Source organism: Strix aluco, chromosome 14 (genome assembly GCF_031877795.1).
Source record: "Strix aluco isolate bStrAlu1 chromosome 14, bStrAlu1.hap1, whole genome shotgun sequence".
In the NCBI taxonomy this organism is placed as follows: domain Eukaryota; kingdom Metazoa; phylum Chordata; class Aves; order Strigiformes; family Strigidae; genus Strix; species Strix aluco.
This window is the reverse complement of record NC_133944.1, coordinates 5441250-5464145: the sequence shown is the minus strand read 5'-3', so window position 1 is coordinate 5464145 and position 22896 is coordinate 5441250. Positions and strand designations below refer to the sequence as shown.

The following is a 22896-nucleotide window of genomic DNA, read 5'->3' as shown; positions in this document are numbered from 1 at the left end:
CTGAGATAGCAGTGGAGGGAACTACTGGACAGAAAGGCAGAGGGGAAAGAAGGGGTGGCCAAGAGTGAGAAGTGCTTGTCAGTACTCTGCTAAGAGACATGTCTGTGTGACTGTCACCTGGGGTTTGCTGACTGAGAGCTCATTTCCCTACTAACAAATAAGACGTTCCAAATTTCCTCATATTGTGGTATACATATGCATGTGAATAAACTAGGGCACAAAGAGGTTATGGTATTTAACATTGTAGAGCAAGTAGGTGGCAAGGTGTAAATCTCCAGGAAGCTGATCCGTAATGGATGTTTCATTCTTTATCAGATGCAGAGTGCTTTAAGGACAATATTAAGGGAAAGTCTGTGGCGACTAGAGTCTGATTAGTCACTGGAAAATATGTGAGTTTCTGCATTAGTCTTCCATGAATCCTTGTGTTAAGTGATGATTTACAGCCAGGAGAATTTATGCTCCAAGAAATCCTCGAATGTGCAAGTGTGTGTTTCTCTAATTTCTCTGTACAAGCATGCATGTTTCAAGGAATATTCTATTAAGGACATATTTTTTGATTACCTAGGATTTTTTTTTTTTTTTTCATGTGAAGAGGTGACCTGCTTTTATAAAATGATTGAAGCCATATTTTAATCCCTTAATCTTTGGAAAAGAAAGATTACCTATATTTTTTAATTTTTTTGATTTATTGCAAAATTCTCAAGAAAATAATCTAGTGACCATTTAGTTGTGCAAGCACACAAGAAGAAGCAGCTTTAAAGCATTGGAGGGCCATGTTTAGGAAAACAAGTAATATAATATATCAGCTGTTAAAATGCTCTTTCTGTATGTAGACCAAGAGGTTAGGGTACAGGTAAGGTTGAAAGAGAAAAGGGAATAAATGCGTTAATATTAATTTATTCTGAAAACTTTCTGTTTCTCAGAGGATGAAATACCCATGTTTGGGAATGGCAGAGATGCAGACCTCTTGTTAACGCAGCTGCAAAATTATGAAGCAGAGGAATAAAGGCTACTGAAATTGAGGCTTTTGATGGTGATGATATGCCTCAGTATAACAACGCGTAGTAACCATTTCTTTTTTCTTTAGACCTTTATTAATGCAGTAGGACTATCTTACACCTTTTTTCATTTTTAATGGAAAGGTATGATTGACAATGCATAACATTTTATTTTATGATTAACATGGACTGCTAATTTCACATTGTCTCTCTTCTGCTGTTTCTTCTGTAATACTTTTCCATAGTTTGTAGGACAAAATGACTGCAGTCCACTTTTTAAATGTTTGCCATCACGAATTCATTTAGTGTTAGTGATCTTTCATCTAACCTATGAAAAAGAATTATCAAAGATTGTTAAGTTCACTTGAGATTTTCTTCCTGCTGAAAAGATGAGATTTTACAGAATTTGTCCTCTAGAATATGATTTTTTTAAGAAAATGTAAAACAAAGTTAAATTTTCATGTTTCAGAGGTATATTAAGAAAGGGAGTGAATGGAAACAAAGGACTAAGTAAATTCAAGTTATATGTAGAATTAGAACCTGTGGGAGCTGCTCTGTTTTTTCTTGATCTGCAAGATTGCACTGTGTTTTCAGATTGTGTTACATTGCCAAGCAGAAATCAGTAGTTTCTGCAAAATGTTGCACCTGAATATTTAATCCTCAAAGCTCGTTGGAGAAGCAGTGCATCTGTAATATAATCATATAGATAACAGGGCCAGATCAGGCCATATATGATTTGCAGGGTGAGGTGAAATGCAGGGATGTATAATTTAATGTAATGACCATCTTATGTATATTGCTACAGGTGGTGCTGTTGTAGCGAACAAGGTTTTTTTTTTTTTAATCTTTATTGCTGTATTTTCTGAATTTTATCCTGCAGCATGTTTTCCATGGAAATTAAATTTTTCTAATTTTGCTTTTAAAATCTTTCCTAAAATGACCTGCCAAAGAGAGCAAATTTTAGTTCCATGCATCCTTTTGGCTCTCAGATACATTGGCAAACTTAAAACCTAACACCTAAGAGACTATTTATGGAAGTGGCTTACGTTCTTAAACATAGACATAGAAGGGTGGGTTTTTTTCCTCTATAGGTGAAACAGCTAAGTCATTTAATTAGTAGGATTGTTAATGCCAATGTGAACTTCCTCTGTGGTGGAAAACTTATTTTTTTCCCCCTTTGGAGAAGATGGTATAAACATTTACCTTTACCAAAGGTACCATGTACCTTTCTGGGCGAAGTGATGACTACCTACATATTCTGCTGAGGAGTGTAAAATGAGTGCTTCTTTTGGCTTGAATGTTAGACTCGACCTTGCTAGTTTCTAGTAGTGGCCTTTTTTTTTTTTTTTTTCCTCCCTGCTAGCAGAATTTTTTCTGTCTGAATTTCCTTCTATAAAGTAATAATAAACTTAACTCACATTGAAAACCCCAAGTCCTTATCTGTTATTTTCTTTCTATATTCTGAATACTGTTAAAAAACAGTATGCCATTGAAAAAGTGAATCCACTTCTTGCTCTTTGTGGAGTATCTTTTCAAAGGAACATTAAAATTCACCTTTTTTCTGTTTTGAAATTGCTGTGTTTCAGTTGTTACCCAGGAGATCTTTGTGTAAATCTTCAGCTGAGTATTTAGAGCTTGGTTTCTGTGGTCAAATGAAAAAATGAATGTGTGTAGCCTTTGGCTGTTTTCAAATCATTTCTTCCCTTTAGCAGCTCAGTTCTGCAGTGGTTAATGCTAACTTACAATGACCAGACTTCCTGTCATGACCAGCCAGCGAAATGGAGGTGGAGTGAACTTCATAGACCTGAGCACCCCTAATGTGACTGATAAAAGTGAGAGCGAGATGTAGGTACTCCAGGACACTTTCCCCAGAGTTTTACACAGCAACATCTTGTTTTGTTTTGCTGCAGAGAGTGGAATGTAAACTTTTATGGGCACATATGTAAATTTTACCCTATTCTTACCTTATTTTGTGAAGATGCCTTTTAATTTTTAATAAGAAACCAGTAGTCATTTGAGATGTATGGTCCCTTGAATTCAGAGCTCAAACTGGGAGGGTCTGTAATGTTATGCTGCTGAGCAGTCCGGTGAGAAGTTATTAATTTAATGGTAATTTGTTGGTACTGTACATGACAGCTCTGTGTGACCTGATTACTTAAAAACCTGTGGGTTTAAAAGGTCCACTTCTCAAAAATTTACGTCAGTCACACAGCTAAATCCCCAGAGGACCCCTTGGAAAGGTAGTCATGTGTGCTTTCTCAGGATGCAGTGCACTGTTTCTCATGTTCCATCCTTGTAACTGTTCAGATAATTTTGTGGCTTACCTATAACGACTTCCATTGCCCCCTGAATGTCTCACTAAATTTCACTGTTTGTATGAGCTGAATTACTTTCCATCCCACGTCTGTACTGTCATGCTGCAGATTTCTGCTTTCATGCAACTTTGTCCTTCTCTGAGAGAAGCCTCACCTTGTTCCCTTTAGAGTTACACAAGTTCTGCGTTTCATTTCTGCTCTGAATAAAACAGGCTTTTAAGACACACCTTGTATAGTTAATCTTTAATTCTGCAGAAGTAAGAACAAAGCCATTGTCCTCACTAACCACCGTAAAGTACATTTACAAAAGGATACTAAAAACTTTTTTCATTCACTGGGTGCTCATTTGCACATAGCCTATGTTGCAGGGGGCAGTTTTTGCCTTTCCAAAATGAAACCTTCTTTGGAATGTTTTGTAATGCAAATTGTTGAAAAAAAAATACGGATTCTGAAAACTGGTTCTAAATTGCAGAATGTTGCTACATATATAAACACATGAAAATGCAAATATATTCATGCAGAGAATGCCCACCCCATGTCCACAGCACTTAGGTGATCAGAGTCCCTTATTTTCCTCTCCAAAACATTGCCAGTAGTTCCCTTTAGCCTTCTTGAGACTTACTGAAAATACCTGCTGAAGTAAATAGTGCTCATGGCCTGATTTCTGACTCTGTAGGCCTCCTTTGAATCTCTCTGTAGAGTCTTTCTTTTTCATTAAGTACATAACTCTGAGCTCTGATCCAAGCTTCGTTTTGTGGCTGTAGACACTGAAAGACTCCTGGAGACTTTGGACTTTGAATCAGGAGCCTTACCTTACAAGACTCTGCAGTCCATAATGCCAGTCTCAGCTAAGCTTTTATCAAGACTTTTCTGCCAAGGATACTTTGCGAGGTTGACAGCCTGTAAGGTTTTCTGATTTATCCCGTTTACATACAATCTGCCTGACTGTCCAGCCTAAAATTACTTGACTTGACTGAAGCCGATCTGTGCAGTGAACTTAGACGGGCACTTCCAGCTAACATAAGGTGTTCTGCTGTTGGCCTTGGCTGGTTTTAAGCAGGGTCTGTCCCTAACCCAGTTGTCTGTTCCAGTGCTGAATGTTTGCGCTCCCAACCAGAGGTGAATGTTGTGTGAGCATGAGGGCAGACAGAGACGGAACTTCTCCCTTTGAATAGCAGTGCTGGTTTGTTTTCTCCTACTGGAATGAGAACAGTATTGTTATGTACAACAATGTAATGTTTTCTGCAGTTCTCCTGTTCACATTGTTCTTGCCTTATGTCTTCTGCTCAGCTTGCACAGCACCTACTGTAGTGGAATCCAAGTTCTGTTTTACTGTCTGCCTATAAGCATAACTGGAGGAAAGGTAACAGCAGTTCCTACCTATCAGTGTGTGAGTACATGTGATCACTACTGCCAGGTTATTTGAATGGAGATCAGTGGAGATGTTGAGGATCAAAAGTTTCCTGTTAAGTTTATGGCAGTAGAGAGCTCTAGCAGGTGCTCTGGAAGGCACTGAGCAATTAATCTGTGCAGTCTTTGGAAAAGTAGCTATGTTGTAGTGTAATGATCCATTGAATTAACCGATTTGCTGAGCAGCACACAACAGCAGGAGCTGAAGTTCAGCAGCTTCAGGCTCAGAACTGCCACGAATACTGCATGTCCAGATCAGAGCCTGAAACAGGGTGGTAATTGAAGGTGCCTTGGAGTCCGGTCTCGTTAAAGAGCCACTTGACGGAGTTGTCAGAATCAGTAGGTGACTGATGAGGCTGCCAAGGAGATTCTTTTAACCCGTGGAAATAACCACATAAAAGAATGGATGAAATGTAAACTGGTATTGTAGTGTTTTAGAGTGGCACTAGACTTCTAAACTGTTTGGCTGGGGACTGAGTGCGTTGGGAGTGTCCTTCTTGTATTTCTAGGTGTGAGTCAACTTCTCTACAGGGCATATTTTGATTTATGTTTCCTTGGGAAGTGAATTAATCTTCTTGCACTATTTTATGGAAATTGCACCTGCAAGCGTATTGGATTTTATCTGACACTGCAAGCTGCGTATGTCCAAGTCTGTGCTTTTTTCAGGTGTATTAGGCTCCAGAAATATCTGTCTGTGAAGCTGGGTCAGGATACGGCTCTGCAATTTGCACAAGGGATTGAGAAGAAGGAAGGCTCTGGTACTTCAAGGCAGTAAAAAGATAGAGTGTCAGAGGCGCTGTGCTTGTAGTTCTGGCACAGGCATGAAGTTACATTTTAATTGTTCAGTGACAGATTGTGCTATAAAAAGTTCACAGTAACTGCGTAACAGCTAAGTTGGTACAGTTGATTTACTAATCTGAGTCTGAAACATGTTGCAGCTTTTCCTGGCCTGTTCCTTTCTTGGTTCAGTTGGGATCAGCCATTCTGGACTTAGTGGGCACCGTGTAGAGAGTGCTGGGCGACTCCAGACTACCTGGGAAGACAGCAGAGTTTAGCACGAGACCAAAATTTATGCTTACTGTGCATGTCTCTTTTCCTCCTCTGATTTTCTGCAATATGGAATAATACATCTAAACGACACTATAAAATGTCATTAAAATACATGCAGGTAGTTTCTGGTAGTTTTTTGAAACTATAACATGTATTATATCTTTCTGTAAAAGTCTAAAGAATGTTTAATAAAACTTGTGTTTTGTACATCTGTTTCATACATTATTTAAGTAGCCATAATGGTATCTTGTCACAAAGGACATATATAATATGTTACCTGAAAAGTACAGGAATTTAAAATTCTGAATTTGAGGGTTTTTTATATAAAATACTTGCCGCCCCCCCCCCCCCCGCCCCGGTTTTGTTCTGTTGCTGGACCATTCCTCTGTTTATTGAATGTTTAGCAATCAGGGTATAGTATTTCAAAGACAAGTTGGAGAAACTTGGTTACCAGTGTGAAAACTGTGCATACAAAAATCCTTGTGCCTATATGTATATATACCTACGTTCATGCAGGAGAATGGGATGCAAGGGTTGAAAGGTTGTAATGCAAGGAAAAGAACTGTAGTGAGTATGTGTAACTGAGGGGAGACATTGAGTAAGTTTGTGTGTTTGTTTCAGAGGTCAGTATGAGGTAAGAGCCACTTGAAATGCCAACAGCAGTGCACGTTGTGAAATCTGTTTTATCTCTGCTTATAGTTTATACTTTGAGGGGGTCTTCATGGTGTGGTGTTCGTATGTGTGGATTTATAGGAGTCTGAAATGAAAGGTGTGATTCACTTTGAAGTTAAAACTGTTTTTCAGCAGGGATTTGTTGGGTGAAGGGAAAGCAGAGGGTGTGACTGGAATTGCTCTTCTTGCCCGTGATTGGAATGAGCCAGCATGATGTGCAGTCCTATGCCGTCCTTCACTCTCCGTTTGAGTGCTTTCTGTCTCTGCATCCTGATTCTTCTCTGCCGACACTAATGTAAATTGGTGGGCTCAGATCATCTTTTTCAGACGGTGGCAATTTGGAATGGGTATTTGGATACGCCACTAGGGATCTAAGGGAGACTCTGGATGGTAAGGGGATCAGAGGCATCAGTAGGAGCTTTTGGTTGCTGGTCATTTGTGGTAATGCCATGAATTTTAGAAGTTTGCATCTAAATTTAGGAGCCTTGGCCAATCTGATATACAGATCTTGGGAGATGTTTTCATGGTGTGAGAGGGTGGCTGAGACACAGAGGTTGAGACTTTAGAAGCTCTGTCTTGAAGATAATTACACTTGGAAAAATTAGTTTAAGAAAAATGCTTGTGTCCTGTGATTAGTTCAGGTTAACGTCTGAGTTCCCATTTTCCCAAGGTAAGTTGTTTAATGACTGGGAGAAAGAAGTGTCTGGTGGAAAGTTTAGCCTGGGATGCTTTGCAGAGAATAAGAAATTCCAAGATGCATTAGTGTTTCATTATCAAGATGTTATTGATGACCTTCCTTGCTTGTCTCTCCCTCCCTTCCATGTTAACGTCATAGAAACCCAGCATTTCATAGGCCGAAGCTTTAATCAGTGTTCAGCTACCCCTCCGTTGGCAGCAGAGTTGCTTTTTCATTATGTTATTAACTGTATTCTGTTACTGATGAGGTGCTTATTTAAAACAGGGTTTTTATATTGTGGCATTCTTAAATGCATGGACAGAAACCCTCAGCTGTTTTCCTTGGATCTTGCTAGGTCCAATAAACACATTTCAGGAGCAGCCATGAAATGTTTTTCTTCACTCTTCATCCTGTAGCTTGTAAGTCAAGACTGCCCAGAAGTGGGAAGAACTGTTTATTTGTCTGGTCCACAGGCAGAACAAAACCACTTCCTCAGTTTTCTAATAAGTATCTTATCTTGAGAGTGCACATATTTCTATTTCAGTGCTGTCTCATTACTGTTATGCAGGCCATGTAGCCAGGGTTTGATAAAAAAGGAGCCGACTTGAGGATGTGTGCTTGTGCAGTGTTCCCATTCTGCTATGCTCTAATATGTACATGTGTTCTCTAGGAAGCAGCAAGTTGAAGGTGGTACAACAGGTTATGTTAAATGACAGAGATCTCTTTTTGGAGTTGACCAGGAAAAAACTCAAAAACATTTTAATTATAAGGCTGGATTTACTCTTTATAGTCCTACTTTAAATATTTTTCTTGCAAGTGTCAGTGACTGTGCTAGCTGACTAGTTGACAAGGTTAGCTGACTATCTAAGATCTGATGCATAATTTTTAGGTGGGCAAGTTAGAAGTTGTATCTTTTCTTCCTTGTCTCTGAACAGTTGTCATGGCAATTGAAAATTTCTTGTTAGAGTAAATGCCATTTGTGAAATCATGTCTTCTGTAGCCCAAAGGGTCTATGTGTATACACTTTGTCCATGGATAATCAGTGATAGTGAAATAATAAAAATGACAAGTTATTTTTCTTCATCTTTTGGTCCTTCTCTACTGTTGTCTTAGTAACATATTTAGTTGTGGATTCATGGATTGCAAGCTGGTGCAGTTTGCATTTCTTGCCCAATAAAGTTATGTAGTGTGTATATTTTATGTACATATGCATGCTTTGAGTTGTTCATCTTATTGTCTCAGGCTCTGCTGGAACATAAGTGCAGTTGTACTGACTGAATGTTGTTTCCTTCCAGTGGATCTGATGGAAATAAAAGAAATTCGCCCAGGAAAGAATTCAAAGGACTTTGAGCGTTGCAAAGCAAAGCACAGAGAAGAACACTGCTTTACTGTTTTTTATGGTACTCAGTTTGTCCTCAACACCTTAAGCTTAGCAGGTACTTTTTCCTCTTTTATTTCTTCTTTAAACCTACTGATTGAACAAATCAAATACATTGATGGAACAGAAATGCAAAGAATACTGCAGTTTTGACTTCTGCAGTTCAGGAGTGCATCAGATATTTAAAATCTGGAGATAGACCTTTTACTCGGCCCTTCATGTCTGTGAACTCATGCATTTGTAATGTTTTGCTTTCAAGTAGTGTATCGTGTGAGTGTCATTTCTGATTTGCTCAATCATTTCTAGCAAGGTAGACTTTTGCTCGTTAAATATCTCTAGTAAGGTTTTCAACACTGAAGAGCAGAGGTGACATTGTCCTCTTTAAAGTCAGCAAAGGATTCAGTGTGGCCAGAATATTGCCCTGGCATTTGTAGTCTGGCCAGAATGATTCTGGAAACAATAGCCATCAAGAGTTAGACTACAGCTGTATTACAGAAGCTTTTCTATCACCTATGAACAATTGCAGACTAATTTCAAAACATGAATTTCTAGTTTGGGTTGTGTGTGTGCATGTCACCCGATAACACTAAACCTCTTCTAAAGAAGTACTAGGGGACCATAAATAAAATTGGAAGGTGATAAATTGAAAATGAAGAGGTCCGTGTGAAACAGAGGGAAGCTGTATCCTGTATCTGTGGGAAGGGTTGGGGCACTTCTTATTTCAGGTGAGATTATCTAGGGTCACAAACCCAAAGATTTTGAAATGAAAAGGGATATAAATTCTTACAATGCAGGCTGAATACAGTTTCTAAACTAGTGGAATTTACAAAGAGATTTCTCCTCTAAAAAGTTTTGACGGATCCTTGGTTTAGAATCATATAGATGATTTATTTGGAGTGGTAGTTCTCTCTGTCCTGTGCAGGAACACGCTTGTCCATTTAAATCATTAAATTCATTGCAGAATCTTAGTGGGAGAAAAGAGTAGTGCTTTGTAAGCGGTTTAATGCTAACAGTATATTTTTTAAAAAATCGAATTAATTACTTATTGCAGCACTAGAAGATAGGGTTTTTTTTTTTTTTTTGCAGTCTGATGGCCTGGAAATTAAAGACTGCTTGTGACTAATCCATTGTTACAGGCTTTTAACTTTAAATAAGTTTTACCATTGTTGGCTGAAGTCTGTGAAAATTTTGAGCAAGTGGCTGTGCTTAAGTGCAGCTGTGCCAGGTACTTCAGATTGATTTCCTGTAACAACCCCCCTGTCCCTCCTCCATGGCAGTTCTCAAAACCAGGCCTCTGCCAATACTTTGAAAACATTCGGTACCGTGAGATACGTTGCTCTAATGCTGAACTGCAGAACAACATGATGTAACTTTCAGTTAAGGGGGAAATCCTTTTCCTTGTTAAAGTGCTTTGTCGTGGTTTCTTAAAACAATATAAAATAATTGTTACTTAAAGGGAATGGTAGCTGTCATAAAGGGCAGAATTGTCTTGGGAGAAGAATTGGTTTGGCAGTGGTAGTGGGTGTTCTTTCCAAAATTGTAACTAATTGAAAAACATTTTCATGGGGATCTGAGGCTGGGCTCTAGCTTCATCCTTGGGGGATAAAGCATTGTTTGAAAATATTTTTAAATGTAATTTTCATCTTTTGAGAAACTGTTTTGCTGAATTTTCTCTGAATTTGCAGAGATTACAGCTCCTGTGTGAAAATAATTTTTCAGAACTGGTTTAACTGAAGAATGCTTTCATGAAATTTCAGAACCAGCATGCTAAAGCAAATGGACTTTACCCAACTGGAGGCTGTAATGGTAGCATCTCATCCAAAGCCTAAAAAATTGATTTCAGCTTAACCAGTATTCCATAGGGAAGGCTATACCCAGCACACAGTTCATCATCTTGCTTCTGTTGGGTCAAAGCATTACCAAATGTGATCACATTAAGTGGAGGATTCTCCTGGTTTGGGAATTGGAAAGGTGAACTACATTTAAACCAAAAGAAAATAGTGATAAACCAGTTTGTAAGGTTGGGAGGAAGATGTACCTGGCTTCTAGTTTTTTTAGAATTTTAGACCTTTTAAATTAACTTGAATTAAAATGTGTTCTATATAAACTATATCAGATTTGTGCATTGCTCCCTTCCTGTTCCTCTTGCCTAAGTCTAGTCTGGAACAATCTGTGTTTAGAGGCATGGTTAGGACAGACAGGAGGTGGTTATGTCCATCAAAAGCCAGTACTTCACAATTTTCTTGTAGGTTGCTTGGGATATAAGGAACTAGCTTTTCACTATAACACACTGAGTTCTTTTTTCTGTGTGCTTCAAGTTTCTTTAGATCTAGGTCCCTGGGCTTTTGCCACTTTGGAGATAGAAGATAAGAAAATAAATTTTGATTGTGTTACTACAGGAGCTCAGCAGTAGTTTCATAGTCTTTCTGCTGAGATATTGAAACATGCCTACCCTGATAAGCAGACTTCTAAAAGGAGATATTTTTTGATGGACCTTCCACAATTAACCCTCCCACCCCTAAATTTATGCTGGTTTTTTATTATTGGCAACATGAAGCTTTGCAGTGAGATTTATCAGCAGCTTTCTATACTAAGGTTTGTCTAAACATCACAAGTTAAGTCTTGACTTTGTGTTGATTTTTGGTTTGATGCTTCTCATAGCATATCATTTTTTTCAGCTGACTCTAAAGATGATGCTGATAAGTGGTTGTGTGGCTTGAATATCTTGTATCAAGAGGTCATGAGTGCTCCCACACCTGCGATCACAGAGAGGTATGTGAACATATTTTCACTTTGTGAGACCTGACGTTTCTTTGGAATTGAAAGTGGAAAATCTGAAAGAAATTTTGAAGGTGCAACAAGTGGTGCCTGCCAGTTACCTTAAGAACAACTACTCTCCAGTTAGTGTATGATACAGAAAACTCGTATGGAAATTTTCCATGACTGTTCTGCTATATACATGTTCTCGAATTGCACTGTGCTGCATCCACTAATGTGGATCTGCAGTTTACCTTGTTCTGTATACCAAACCAAACCAAAAATCTCTTAATGAGATCACAAGAACATCTGGTGTAAGTGTGCATTGGCTTCTTGGAAAGTTCAGATGTCTTATGCAATCACAGTAGGCTTGCTCTAGTAGATGTTCACGTGTCCTGTGTCCCAATATTTCTGAGGTGCGCTTTTGTGGTTTCTCCTTTTTATTGAACCCATTGCATTGTATGGCAATGTGATCGGCTGACTCGGAGAGCCAGGCTGAAAGTGAACATTTTTAAGGATTACTTTTTAGCAGCCAGTCACGTGATGGTGAAACTGCACCGTTAATGCTTCTGAGGATGTTGCATGCAAAACTACTCATGCTCAGAATGCCAGTTTTGTTGACAAGCTTTTAATGCTGTCTCTACCTGATTGCTTTTTATCACTGCTGACATTTTAGTTTGTGGTCACTGCTGTTACCTGTTGTGAGGATATACCCTGTCCTTGCTTGCTACCTCCCCAAATTGTGACTTTGACATTGACGTCTCTACCTACTTGCCGTTCCAGTTGGGCAGAAAGTATTCTTATCTATGGTATGGTATTGCAGTGAGCTGCTGTACAAGGTGCTACGGTGGCCCAGGCTATGTTTGTGCAGCAGAGTGATTCCCGTAGAGACTGAGGATAAACTTAATAATGACATGCTGTGTTCATCCCTTAGATCAAAATCGTGTGTGTGTGTATATTTACTATTAATGCTGCTAATAGTATTTTGCTGTGCACCTAAAACTGACATGCACTCTAATGAGGATTTTCTTTAAAATTCTCTAAACCCCTCTCCCTCCCCTCTAATTTTTAATTTTCATGCATCTAACAGATGTTTGAACCAGCAGCCTCAGCTGGCATAAATCATTGACTTGATGGAGTTACTCTAGTTTAGAATAGCTGAAATCTTGGCTCACTTTATCCATATATATTTTTACAGCTTCTGGTTGCTCATTCTTTTCTGTCCTGCCCGCCCTTCCCCTTCCTGTGTTGTTTATGTGGCTTTAAAATGCAGTATTAAGCAGCAGAAAAATATATATTTACAAATACTGTTATGAAACTGGATGAATCCTTAGATGCTGCCCTGGAAATGTTTTTGCTTTATTAAGAGAGATGTATCTTATGACTTTTAAATATTTATATTGAATTTCATTTATGGATTTTGATATTTCATTGGCTGTGTTTTCTTTGTAATTGTTAGATTAAACCTCTTTTTTCTTTTTTCCCCTCTTTTCCACAAGCTGGCTGAGAAAGCAGATCTATTCTGTTGATCAAACTAGAAGAAATAGGTAAGAAGCGCTCTCTTTGTTCAGTTTGGTTTTACTGAGCTTTTGTTGCAGATTCTAACGTGGAATGAAGAGAAATAAATACTTCTTTGTCCAAGATGTGAAATATGAGACTCCTGAAAATGGCATTTGCCTCTGCTTTAACAACTTCAGTTTTGCCTTTTGCTAAACACATGTTCATAGCACTCGCTCATGTTCATGTACATGGTATAATGATGAAAAATAGTTTTGCTTTTAGCCTAGAATTACCCTGCCCAAACGAGAAAGGGGAGTTGTCTTCTTCCAGTCTTACTGTAGAGGTTCAGCAGAGCTGTGCAGGTATGTTAGGTTTACAGAGGCCTTTGCGCTCTCGTAGCCAAGTTGGAGCCCAGCAGCTTGGACTGTATAATCCGCTGTGAGCTTTCCTGTGCAGCTGTGCCACCAGTTCTTCCTTCATTGCTGAAGTGTGTTTGCATCGGAGTGACTGCACTCTAATGTAGACAGACCAGAACCAGCTTTTAAAAGCTTGTTTGGGCATTTGTAACACTGAAGCTGCATAAGCAGAATTCAACATGGGCTGCTAAAGATCAGGGTAAATGTTTAAGTGATCAGCCTTCCCTTGTTTCAGTCCTGATGGGGCCTGAACATGGCTAGTATGTGTGGTACCTACTTTGAAACTAGTCACAGCAGCAGTGACCTATGAGGAGAACAGAACAGAGTATTAAGAGGAAGAGGAGATAACAGACGTACCTGAGGATATTAGAGGAGAGGAGGAGGAGGACTACTAGTATGACAGGGTAGTACTCTGTGAAAGACTTGCTTTAACAGAGGCAAACAGAAGATACTCTTGAGGGTAGAAGGAAGCCAAGTTAATGGTTTGGAACAAGGGCAAAATCTTTTTTTTTTTTTTTCTTCTTTTGAGCAATTGGCCTGGCTACATGGGCTTATCTCTTTGCCACATATTTGAATAAACCAAAGCCAAAGAATCACCTCTGACCCGGTGCTTCTCATGTGAAAGAAGTCCCATGGGTTACAGCTCCCAGTGTGCTCTGTAGCTTTCTATGTTTGAGTTTCAGTAGTTCATTTCAGGTCCATGTGTGGTGTGGGTTTGTAGCTTTTGTGCAGCAAAGAAAACTTGTTTTTTTTAAAAAAATGAATTCAGCTGTGTACCTCTCATTAGAGTTGCCAGAAATCATGTGACACTGAGAACAATGTTAACCCTTTTGCCCCCATGACTGTTACTTTACCACATTTTTGCTCTTTGTCTGGAACATGCTTTTTATTCTAATAATGTAATTCAGTGTAGAAAAGTACATGCGTTTCTCTCATTTAGGCTTTTTCCTAAAAGCAAAATAAAGTGCGGTGTTTCATTGTGTAAATGAGACCGTGTTATTGCAGGAAATAACACCATTCTGCAAACAGCCTGTGGCATTGTGCAGCTGGCTTCAGTGTGAGCTGAGACGCCATTTCAAAACAGTGTTTTCTGAGATGCCCAGAGTGGTGAAGGGGAAAGTACCATCCTTTACTGGATACTGGCTTATACCTGTCAATGGGACGTGACAATACCTCCTAAAGTATTCTGAAAAACTAGACCTGCAATAGGGATATGTTGGCGGGGATTTGAAGCAAAAGCAAACGTTAGGATAGAGAAGCTGTGGCTGACAGTCTATGTCTGCTGAAGAGGTTTCATTTGTTGCTTCAGGGTTGTTTCATCACTACAAGGCAGTCTGCTTAGGATCAAGGGGACTTGCACTGTGGAGAGGGCGGTTTTTCATTCTCTTGATAGATGATTCATGCTTTTAGAAACATTCAGGAAAGGAGTTTGGACTGAGTTTCATTGTGTTTAGTATTGCAGTTTCTAGGGAGGTTAATTGTAAAGGTTAGTCTTCCAGGCAAGTTCTGTTTCACAGGTTGAATTTTTTTCCAGTGGCAATGAAGTCCCAGCTCTTTGTTTTGGCTTGCACTTGTCTGGCCAGAGGAAATTGCTTGTGCTTGGTGCTTAGGGTACAAACTGAGTGCTCGTTCTTACTCCTAAACGTAGTGTTTTTTCCAGAGGACTGGCGACAAGGCGGAAAGCCAGGAATTTCCTGAGTTCTAATCTGGCTTTGGCATGGACTTTGGCTAAGTTCCTTCTTGCTTTGCCTCTTTCCCTCTCTACACAATGGAGATGACAATATCTCACAGGGTAACTGCTTGTATGGACACAGTAGAATAGCAGTGTTACTTTTGACCAGGTGGTGATTGCTTTTGTTGCTTTCAGGTGACTGTTCTGACCCTGTGTTTGCAGAGAGTTAATGGCTTATGAATTGCACTGTAGGTCAAGACAGAGTACCTTAGCCTTGGTTTCTCAGGTACTGTTGGTATTGCATTAAAGTTTGTGGGCATTGGCAATAGGACCCACAGATGATGTGTCTGCATTCTCTTGACTCTTCCCCACTTCTTTTTGCTGCCATGGATTCCCCTCATCTTCCACTCTAGGACTTGTCCCTGTGTCCTTCAGATGTCCCACTCTAATGCTGTGTCTTTCTTGTTGAGACCTCACATCAGTGCCTATCCAGAATACCCAGAGTTTGAGACTCTGTCCTAGCACATGCAACCTAATTTCCATTCTTTGCTATCCAAAGACAAGTTGAATAGCAGGTGTCTGAAATGGGGCTACAGGAGATGGCTGAGTTGGTGTACAAGCTTGGTGCTGCTGAATGGATAAAGTCTCTCTTTCCTTTTCCTCTACCATCTCTACATGTTGCTCCAAGCTCTTTTCTTATTCTGGCTATGGTGCTATTTCGGATCTGGGCATGAGGTGAGCTGGGTGACCTCATGAAGCTAGTGGAAAACTTGTTCTCTCACTCGGATACGTAGTTTTCTGCTCACCTAGCAAGTTGAATCAGATTAGCAGAAGGTTTGATGAGCATTACAGCTGGCCTGTGGAAACAGTGGGACCATAGCAACAGAATGGTGTGGGGCACAAGGAGAGGTGTTGGGGTTGCTTCTTGTAACAGCAGGGAGCTGTTAGATTGGCTCACCTGTAGCTATGGCACATTTAAAGCATTTGGACACCCAGCTCCTTTAGAAATCACCCCTCTCTCTGTTCATGCAGGAGTTATAGTAGCATTCCCCTACCTCCTATTTCCATTTTGATGATACGTATAGCAAATATTGTGACCTGCTCTGAACTTGCAGTGAAGGAGGCTATGGCAGCGGCACCTAGGACACTGGAATAAAAGAAGAGGTTCATGAGAAGACTGGAAATTGTGAAGGAAATTGAGGTTTTTGAAATAAGCTGTTCACAGGTTCATTTCTAATACAAAGTCTTTCTTCAACAAAAGAAGTTTGATGTATACATCATACATACCTGATTTGATGTATGGCCAGAAAGTATGTGTGGCCAGAAAGTGTTGCAGTGATTAATACATGTAGCTTTGTATGTAAGTATTGCTTAAATACTTGGTGTATGTAAGCACTGTGTTGCTTAAAATCTGAAATGAGTATGTCTTATTTGAAAGGCCTTGCTGTTATCTAGAAAATTTTGGGGTTTTGATGTTGCTGGTGTATCACTGGACATTCTGAAACTCTGTAAAAGGGGTCAGCAGGTCTGTGTAAATGGGTGTGGAAGGCAATCCTATCTGGGAAGAGTTGGTTGTGAGAGGAGGATGAAGTCATGTTCAGATGTTGCAGAAGGGGAGTGTCTTGCTGCTGTGAATCAGTTTCACCATCCAAGTGAATAACAGCTGGAGAAAAAGGTTGTAATGGTAATGAAAACTGGAGCTTTTTATCTTCTGTTTCGCTCATCCATTTGGTATATCCTTTGTATAATGTTTTCTGTGTCTATATTCCAGTTTCAGTGGGACTGGAACAATGGAAGAAAGGCTGTAGTTCATCTGACCATGTGTAAACATGTATATTTGAGCTGATCATCTAGATCTGATTAACTGGTGATGGAGAGAAATGGGTGTCTCTGCAGCATGGTTCTTTTCGTCCTAATATGCATGCCCAAATTAAGTGAAATGCCTATTTCTCCCCACTAACTAGAAAATATGTCCAGCTTGCTTGCATGTAGGTGTTACGCTTATAGAAGTTTACAGTTATGTGAGATGAGCCCTACCCAAAGTGCTTCAATAGTGCCATTTCTGTGTTGATAGAAAATATATTAGTAGCTGACTAGACACAGCAGAAATGTGGAGATTTTGCTATGTTTTTTTCTTTTTCTTCTTTTTTCTCCAGTATCAGTCTTAGAGAGCTGAAAACTGTCCTTCCCCAAGTAAACTTCAAAGTGAGCAGCATGAAGTTCCTGAAGGATAAATTTGTGGTAATTACCTGATAACTTCCATCTGTTTGGTCTTATTTGATAGGTGGTACTATTTCTTTTCAGAATACTGCCTATATTTTTGCTTCTTGCCATGTACAGTTAAATAAATTATATCGGTTAATTTCTTGAGTTGGCTTTGCCTATATCTAAGGCTATAAGAAAATATAGCCATAAAAGTTCCTTCTTTTCATTGTATGGTTGACCAAAGCCAACACTGGGTTTTGAGCTCTGGTGGTGATACTATGCAAGCACACTGGAAGCTGGTTTATGTTTAAGATAAAATTAATATATAAGAAAATTACTTTTTTTCAATATGATCAAGGAATAACCTCTTCAGTCCAACTTGTGCAAATATTAATAACTTCTGAAGGTCGTTTCCATTCCTACAGGAATTTTAAATATCCCCACCTTTTCCTGCTTTCCAACTCTCCACCCTTAAAGCATACATTCTTGCTTCTGTTGCTCCATCTAACAATAACTAAATGAGGCACTGTTTGCTCTCAGTAACATAGTGGAAATGGAGTCAGGGTACAAAATGCAAGGCCAGAGATGTGGGCTAGGAGCACTATGTCACAAACCAGAATCTGTTTACTTGTTTGTATTCTTAAAAAAGAAAAAAAAATTTTAAAAATTCAAGTGGTTAAAACAAATGAAGTTCGAGTAGGACGGAATGCGTGAGAGGGTGGCAGCTGGAGTAAGCTGTGCAAATGCAGTTCAGGGAATTCTAAATTCACTGTGTGCTACTTTCTGTTGTAGGAAATAGGCGCTCACAAGGAAGAGCTTAGTTTTGAACAATTTCATTTGTTCTACAAGAAAATCATGTTTGAACAACAGAAATCGGTAAGCTTTTTCATAAGTAGTCTCCATACTGTTGAACTGCTTGATCAGAATAAAGAGTGAATGCTGATTATTTTTTTGTTTCTGTTTGTTACTAATTTTCTTTACCCCATTTGTGTAACAGAAAAAGGGTATAGTACTGTATGTGATGTGTAGATAACAGTCGCCTCAGCAATTGGCTTAAGAAGATAAGTCATTCATGTTGCTTCTTTGTGGTACAGATATGCACAGATATAATATTCCTAGGAAGAACTTTTCTTGTGAGTTTGTTCAGGATGTAGAATGTCTTTTCATTAGATTTGTCTGATCTCTCTACTAATAGGAGCAAGGTTTTTCCATACTTGTATTAATCTTTTATCGCTAAGAACATGCTATAAATCACAGGGACGTATCCTGAGCATCAAATAACAGCTATTGTTCTCATCATCTCTCATGCTCGGAGATTATCTGTGGTGAGTTTGTTACAAGACATGCATCAGACAGTCCTTGGGAGGCATGAATGCAGAGGAATTACATTTTAGCTAATTTATATGGGCAACTGCCTGACTACTGTTTCCATGCATTCATTGCATAGATTCACGAAGCTGCTGGAAACTGCATACATTTAGTGTCTCTGAAAGTTAGGAACCCTTTAAAACTGTGTGAAAACACATAATTTTAAATTACTTGCATAAATGACTTTGTTGATGACATGTTGATTGTTGATTCAACTTGCAGTTGCTAAAATAGAAGCTTCAATAGTCAAAGTCAGTGCTGTTTCTTTTGGCAATAGAGCTTTCTTGTGCTGTTTGAAAGTGATGCTGAAAGTATTGTGAAGTAATAAAGAATCTCCAGTTACTCGACAGGGTTTTAGTTTTGGCCATGGAAGACTAGTTAATTAGCTGGAGCAGAAAGTAGAAGAGTAGAACACAAAGTAAGAAGGCTACCTGACTGCCTTAAACTCTTGTTATTGCCCCTTGTGGATCATGTCAAAGAAACTCCTCAGTTTGGTCAACAACTGCTTTGGGTCAGTTCATAAGTTTCCTACAGTCTATAACTATACTGTGCCAAGCTGGAAGCAATTTAGGTTTTATATTCATGTGAATAAATGTGATGGATGATACATAATTCCAGTTTTTCTGGGGTTATCAAGCAGTAAAAGCTCCCCAGCAACTTGACCAATTGTGTGTATAAGGTACCTTATCAATAGCAAGTTTTTTGCTTGAGAATTGCATGTGTTCACACTGAAAGGCCTGAAGTGCAGTTGCCAGCCTTGGCAGTATGTTTTTTCTTACGTGTTTAATTAAAAATGTGTCTTTCCAACTTGTATGCAGCTTCTCTAGAGCAGACAGGCATATATTTCCCCTTCCCAAACCAATGGACATTATTAGATGGAATTAGATAGAAAATTGCATATTCTTTTATTATTTATCTTTTCCCCCTTTTTTGTGTTTTTTTCTTTGTTTCTTTTGTTTTAAGATTCTTGATGAATTCAAAAAGGATTCCTCTGTGTTCATTCTTGGGTGAGACTCTTAATTTGTATTATTTTTCCTCATTTCCATATGGTTTTAGTTCTGCAGGATTGCTTTTTAAAGTGCATCACTGTTTTTCTGGTTCTGATGCTTTAGAAAGTGAAAAGAAATGATACATCTTTTTGCATTCAGAAAGGTGAACTTACCATGGAAATAAGTCCTGAATTGTAATTTGATAAATGTTTTTTACTTTCTGAGTACAAAATGGTATGGACTTCAACAAGTGAATTTGCATATCCTCTGATTTTACGAAGAGGTGAACAGAACTATGGAAAGACAATTTGATGGAGAAATTTTAACTTCAGTCTGGAGAGTGGTGTGGTGCACAGGCTTTGCCTAGACTTGAGCAGAATGCTGATAGTAACAGTTTCTGCATCTTTCACTTGGTGGACTTGAAAATTTAAGTAAGATGTGTACAGCATGAAAAAGGAGGTCATAGGCATTGCTGACATTTTGACTGTGAATTAAACCAGTTTGTCTTGTTTTTTAATATTACAATAACAGATTAAGGAAGTTATTTAAAAAGCTTGCTCTGAGTGTGCTGTGTATTTCCTTCGCCCTTGGTCACATCATATGAATTAAACTTTGTGAGACTGCTTAAAAGCACAGATTAATCAAGGATGGGTAGGTTATAAATACCTTATTGCTACCAGATGATGTGGCACATGTGTCCTACTAAAGGGAAAGCAGTTGGGCTGGTTTTTCTTGATGCAGCTGCATCTCGCCTCCTCTTTCAGGAGGTTTTGATCTATCACAGTAGATCATCTGAATAATACATGGAAGGAGTTATTTGTGGAAGTGTGGCTCTATGATAATTTAAAAGAACAGTATCTCCGTATGCCGCAACTAAACTTAACAACACCCCTGTCAAGTGAATGCTGCTCATTTGCTACAAAGCAATGAGCACAGATTTGGTACTTTTCCCAATGAATCACTGTCAAAAGTAGATCAGGAATACAGGAGACTTTATTTAAAGGCTCAAAGTACAGTAAATTAGATAATACAATATTACAGGCCTAATCTAAATGCCATTGAAGTTATAAAAAGTTTTCTTGGTGGTGGCAGCATATTTATACTGTAGATCCAAGATACAAATCCAAGTCATTTTCTGCTATAACATCTGATGACACTTGCTCTCTTATTTCTTTATCTTCACTTTCCATTTTTTTTTTTTTAAAGAAATACTGACCGTCCAGATGCTTCAGCAGTTCATCTCCATGACTTTCAGAGATTCCTGCTACATGAGCAGCAGGTGGGAAGGTTGCAGAAACTCTGAGTTTTTCTTTTCTTGAGGTTGTCTCAGAATTCTATGCTCATTGAAACGAAATGTGAGGTGTCATAAAATATGATTGATGTTAGCTGTGATACTAGGCCTTGGAAAGATTTCTCCTTCTTTGTTGCCATTGAAGTTCACAAGAACTATTATTTTTCATCTATATAAAGACTCTGAAGGTGCACCAGAGGATGAGAGGGAGGACAAAGTAAATAAGGTTTTAACAGGTCTCCATTTAGATATGTAGATAAACAGAGTTAGAAACAAACACCGGATGTATGTCAGAGATGATAGCTTGGCCTAGTTACAGCTGTCATCACAGGTACATCTGGGGTAATGCCTTGGCCATGGCCGCATTTTAGCAGTTCTTACATAAAAAGCTAAGCTGACTGCCTGCGTTTGAGTCAAAGGTAATTTTCTATTGAATGGATCCAGTTTGATGTCCCATACCAGCAAGCAGATAAGGATGGAGGCAGGGATTGGACTCATGTCTTCGTGGTCTTCTATGTTATTTAGCACAGACACCATGGGAAAAAACTCTGCCGTATTTTCTAGGTGCAGCTAAGCTCCAGGTTTGCAAATATGATTGAAAAGTGAGACCTACACTTCCTGTATAAGCTTGTTACTTTCTTTTTCTCCCTATTTCACTGTGTTAAAAGGACATTCAGATTGCACTCAGAATTGAGAGAGATTATAGTTAAGGCATATCCTTCAAGGAAGCCGGCTATATTCTGTGTGTGTGCATGCATATGTGTACCTATGTAGTATGTATCTTGTGGGCCTCCAATCTATATAAAGATACTTACATGGAGATCTTCTTTTTCCCCCTTAGACATCACAGAGGAAACTCATTTAAGATATGTGGGTACAATAAAACATATTATCAGTAAACTAGCCAGATGAGAGAAAAGTAAATCACATCTGTAGGTGTCTCTGTTCCTTATTTGATTTTATATAGAGTAACAACGCTTCTAAAGTTTTTTTTTCTACTGTATTATTATTATCTAAAGGAATCTTGGGCACAAGATCTCAGTAAAGTCCGAGAACGAATGACGAAGTTTATTGATGACACTATGAGAGAAACTGCTGAACCCTTCCTCTTTGTTGATGAGGTAAGATAATGGTACTTTCTAGTAGTTCCTCGTGGACTTTTTTCTTTTGCTGCTAGTTCCTGGTTTGTTAATTGGATGGCAGATCCTCTAGGCTTCTCTTGCTACATTGCTGGGTTTCTTTTAGACTTCTGTGGTTAAAATATTTAAATTGAGTCTCTTTGTATTGTAGTTCCTCACTTACCTTTTTGCAAAAGAAAACAGTATTTGGGATGAGAAATACGACTCAATAGATGCACAGGACATGAATAATCCTTTGTCCCACTACTGGATTTCTTCCTCTCATAACACGTAAGTTACCAAGGTCCCATTGTCTATCCCTGTTCAAACAGACCTAGCACGTGTTAGGAGAAAGTAATACTTCTAAATTATGCCAGAAATATACTGCATGGATGTGCGAAACCTTCCTAAAGTATGAAGTAAATGTGGCAAATACAGTTTGTGAGACTTCTTTTCCTCTTAAGATCTTAGAGGTTTTGAGATACAACCAAGCTCAGCTGCCAGAAAACTCAAACCCTGAATCCTGTTACAAAAATAAAAAGCAGTCTTGCATTGAAACTGTTCCAGCCTCTCTGCTTTCAGAAATTAAAGTTATTGAAGGAGCTTCCATTTCCTCCAAGCACCAACAGCCTTGTTGAACTAGTGTCATCATTAATTGTACCTGAACATAGGAATGCCATAAGGATGCTACTTGTCCTATGGGACAATCCCATACTGTTCGTGTGATCAGATTTGTTGCCTTGGGAAAGGAGGCAGTGATGTGCGCTACTGATAAGATACTCTGACAGTTTACACTGTCCCAAAGTGTAAAAGATTTAGTCCTGAGCAGGAAAGGAATATGGAGACCTTAAATTAGCACATCTACTGATCTGGATTTAGCTATTCGTGGCCTTCGCCTGGATGACAAGGAGCAGACAGAGGTGCCTGAGGCATAGGAAGAGTGCTATTTGCTATCCATGCTCTTTGTTATCCTGAGTTTATTTTACAGCCAGAACTTTGAAAGCCTGGGGACTGTATTTTTGTTGTTACTGGTTTTAGAATTTTATGCTTAGTAATGTAGCTGCTGATTTCTGTATTTTGT

At 38.9% G+C, this 22896-nt stretch overlaps 1 protein-coding gene across 3 annotated transcripts in view; it reads left to right on the top strand.

Moving 5' to 3' along the window:
* The window catches only part of PLCG2 (phospholipase C gamma 2), a 69616-nt gene that overhangs the window by 13056 nt on the left and 33664 nt on the right, over window positions 1–22896 (top strand). For all 3 annotated transcript variants that reach the window (XR_012625070.1, XM_074839312.1, XM_074839311.1), the window contains exons 3-11: window positions 8417–8557; window positions 11178–11271; window positions 12756–12803; window positions 17001–17085; window positions 17842–17925; window positions 19381–19424; window positions 20613–20685; window positions 21717–21818; window positions 21988–22106. Coding sequence is in view for 2 of the 3 variants with exons in the window: in XM_074839312.1 (XP_074695413.1) it covers window positions 8417–8557; window positions 11178–11271; window positions 12756–12803; window positions 17001–17085; window positions 17842–17925; window positions 19381–19424; window positions 20613–20685; window positions 21717–21818; window positions 21988–22106 (790 nt within the window). In the remaining variant the exon portion in view is untranslated. The remainder of the gene's footprint in view (window positions 1–8416; window positions 8558–11177; window positions 11272–12755; window positions 12804–17000; window positions 17086–17841; window positions 17926–19380; window positions 19425–20612; window positions 20686–21716; window positions 21819–21987; window positions 22107–22896) is intronic.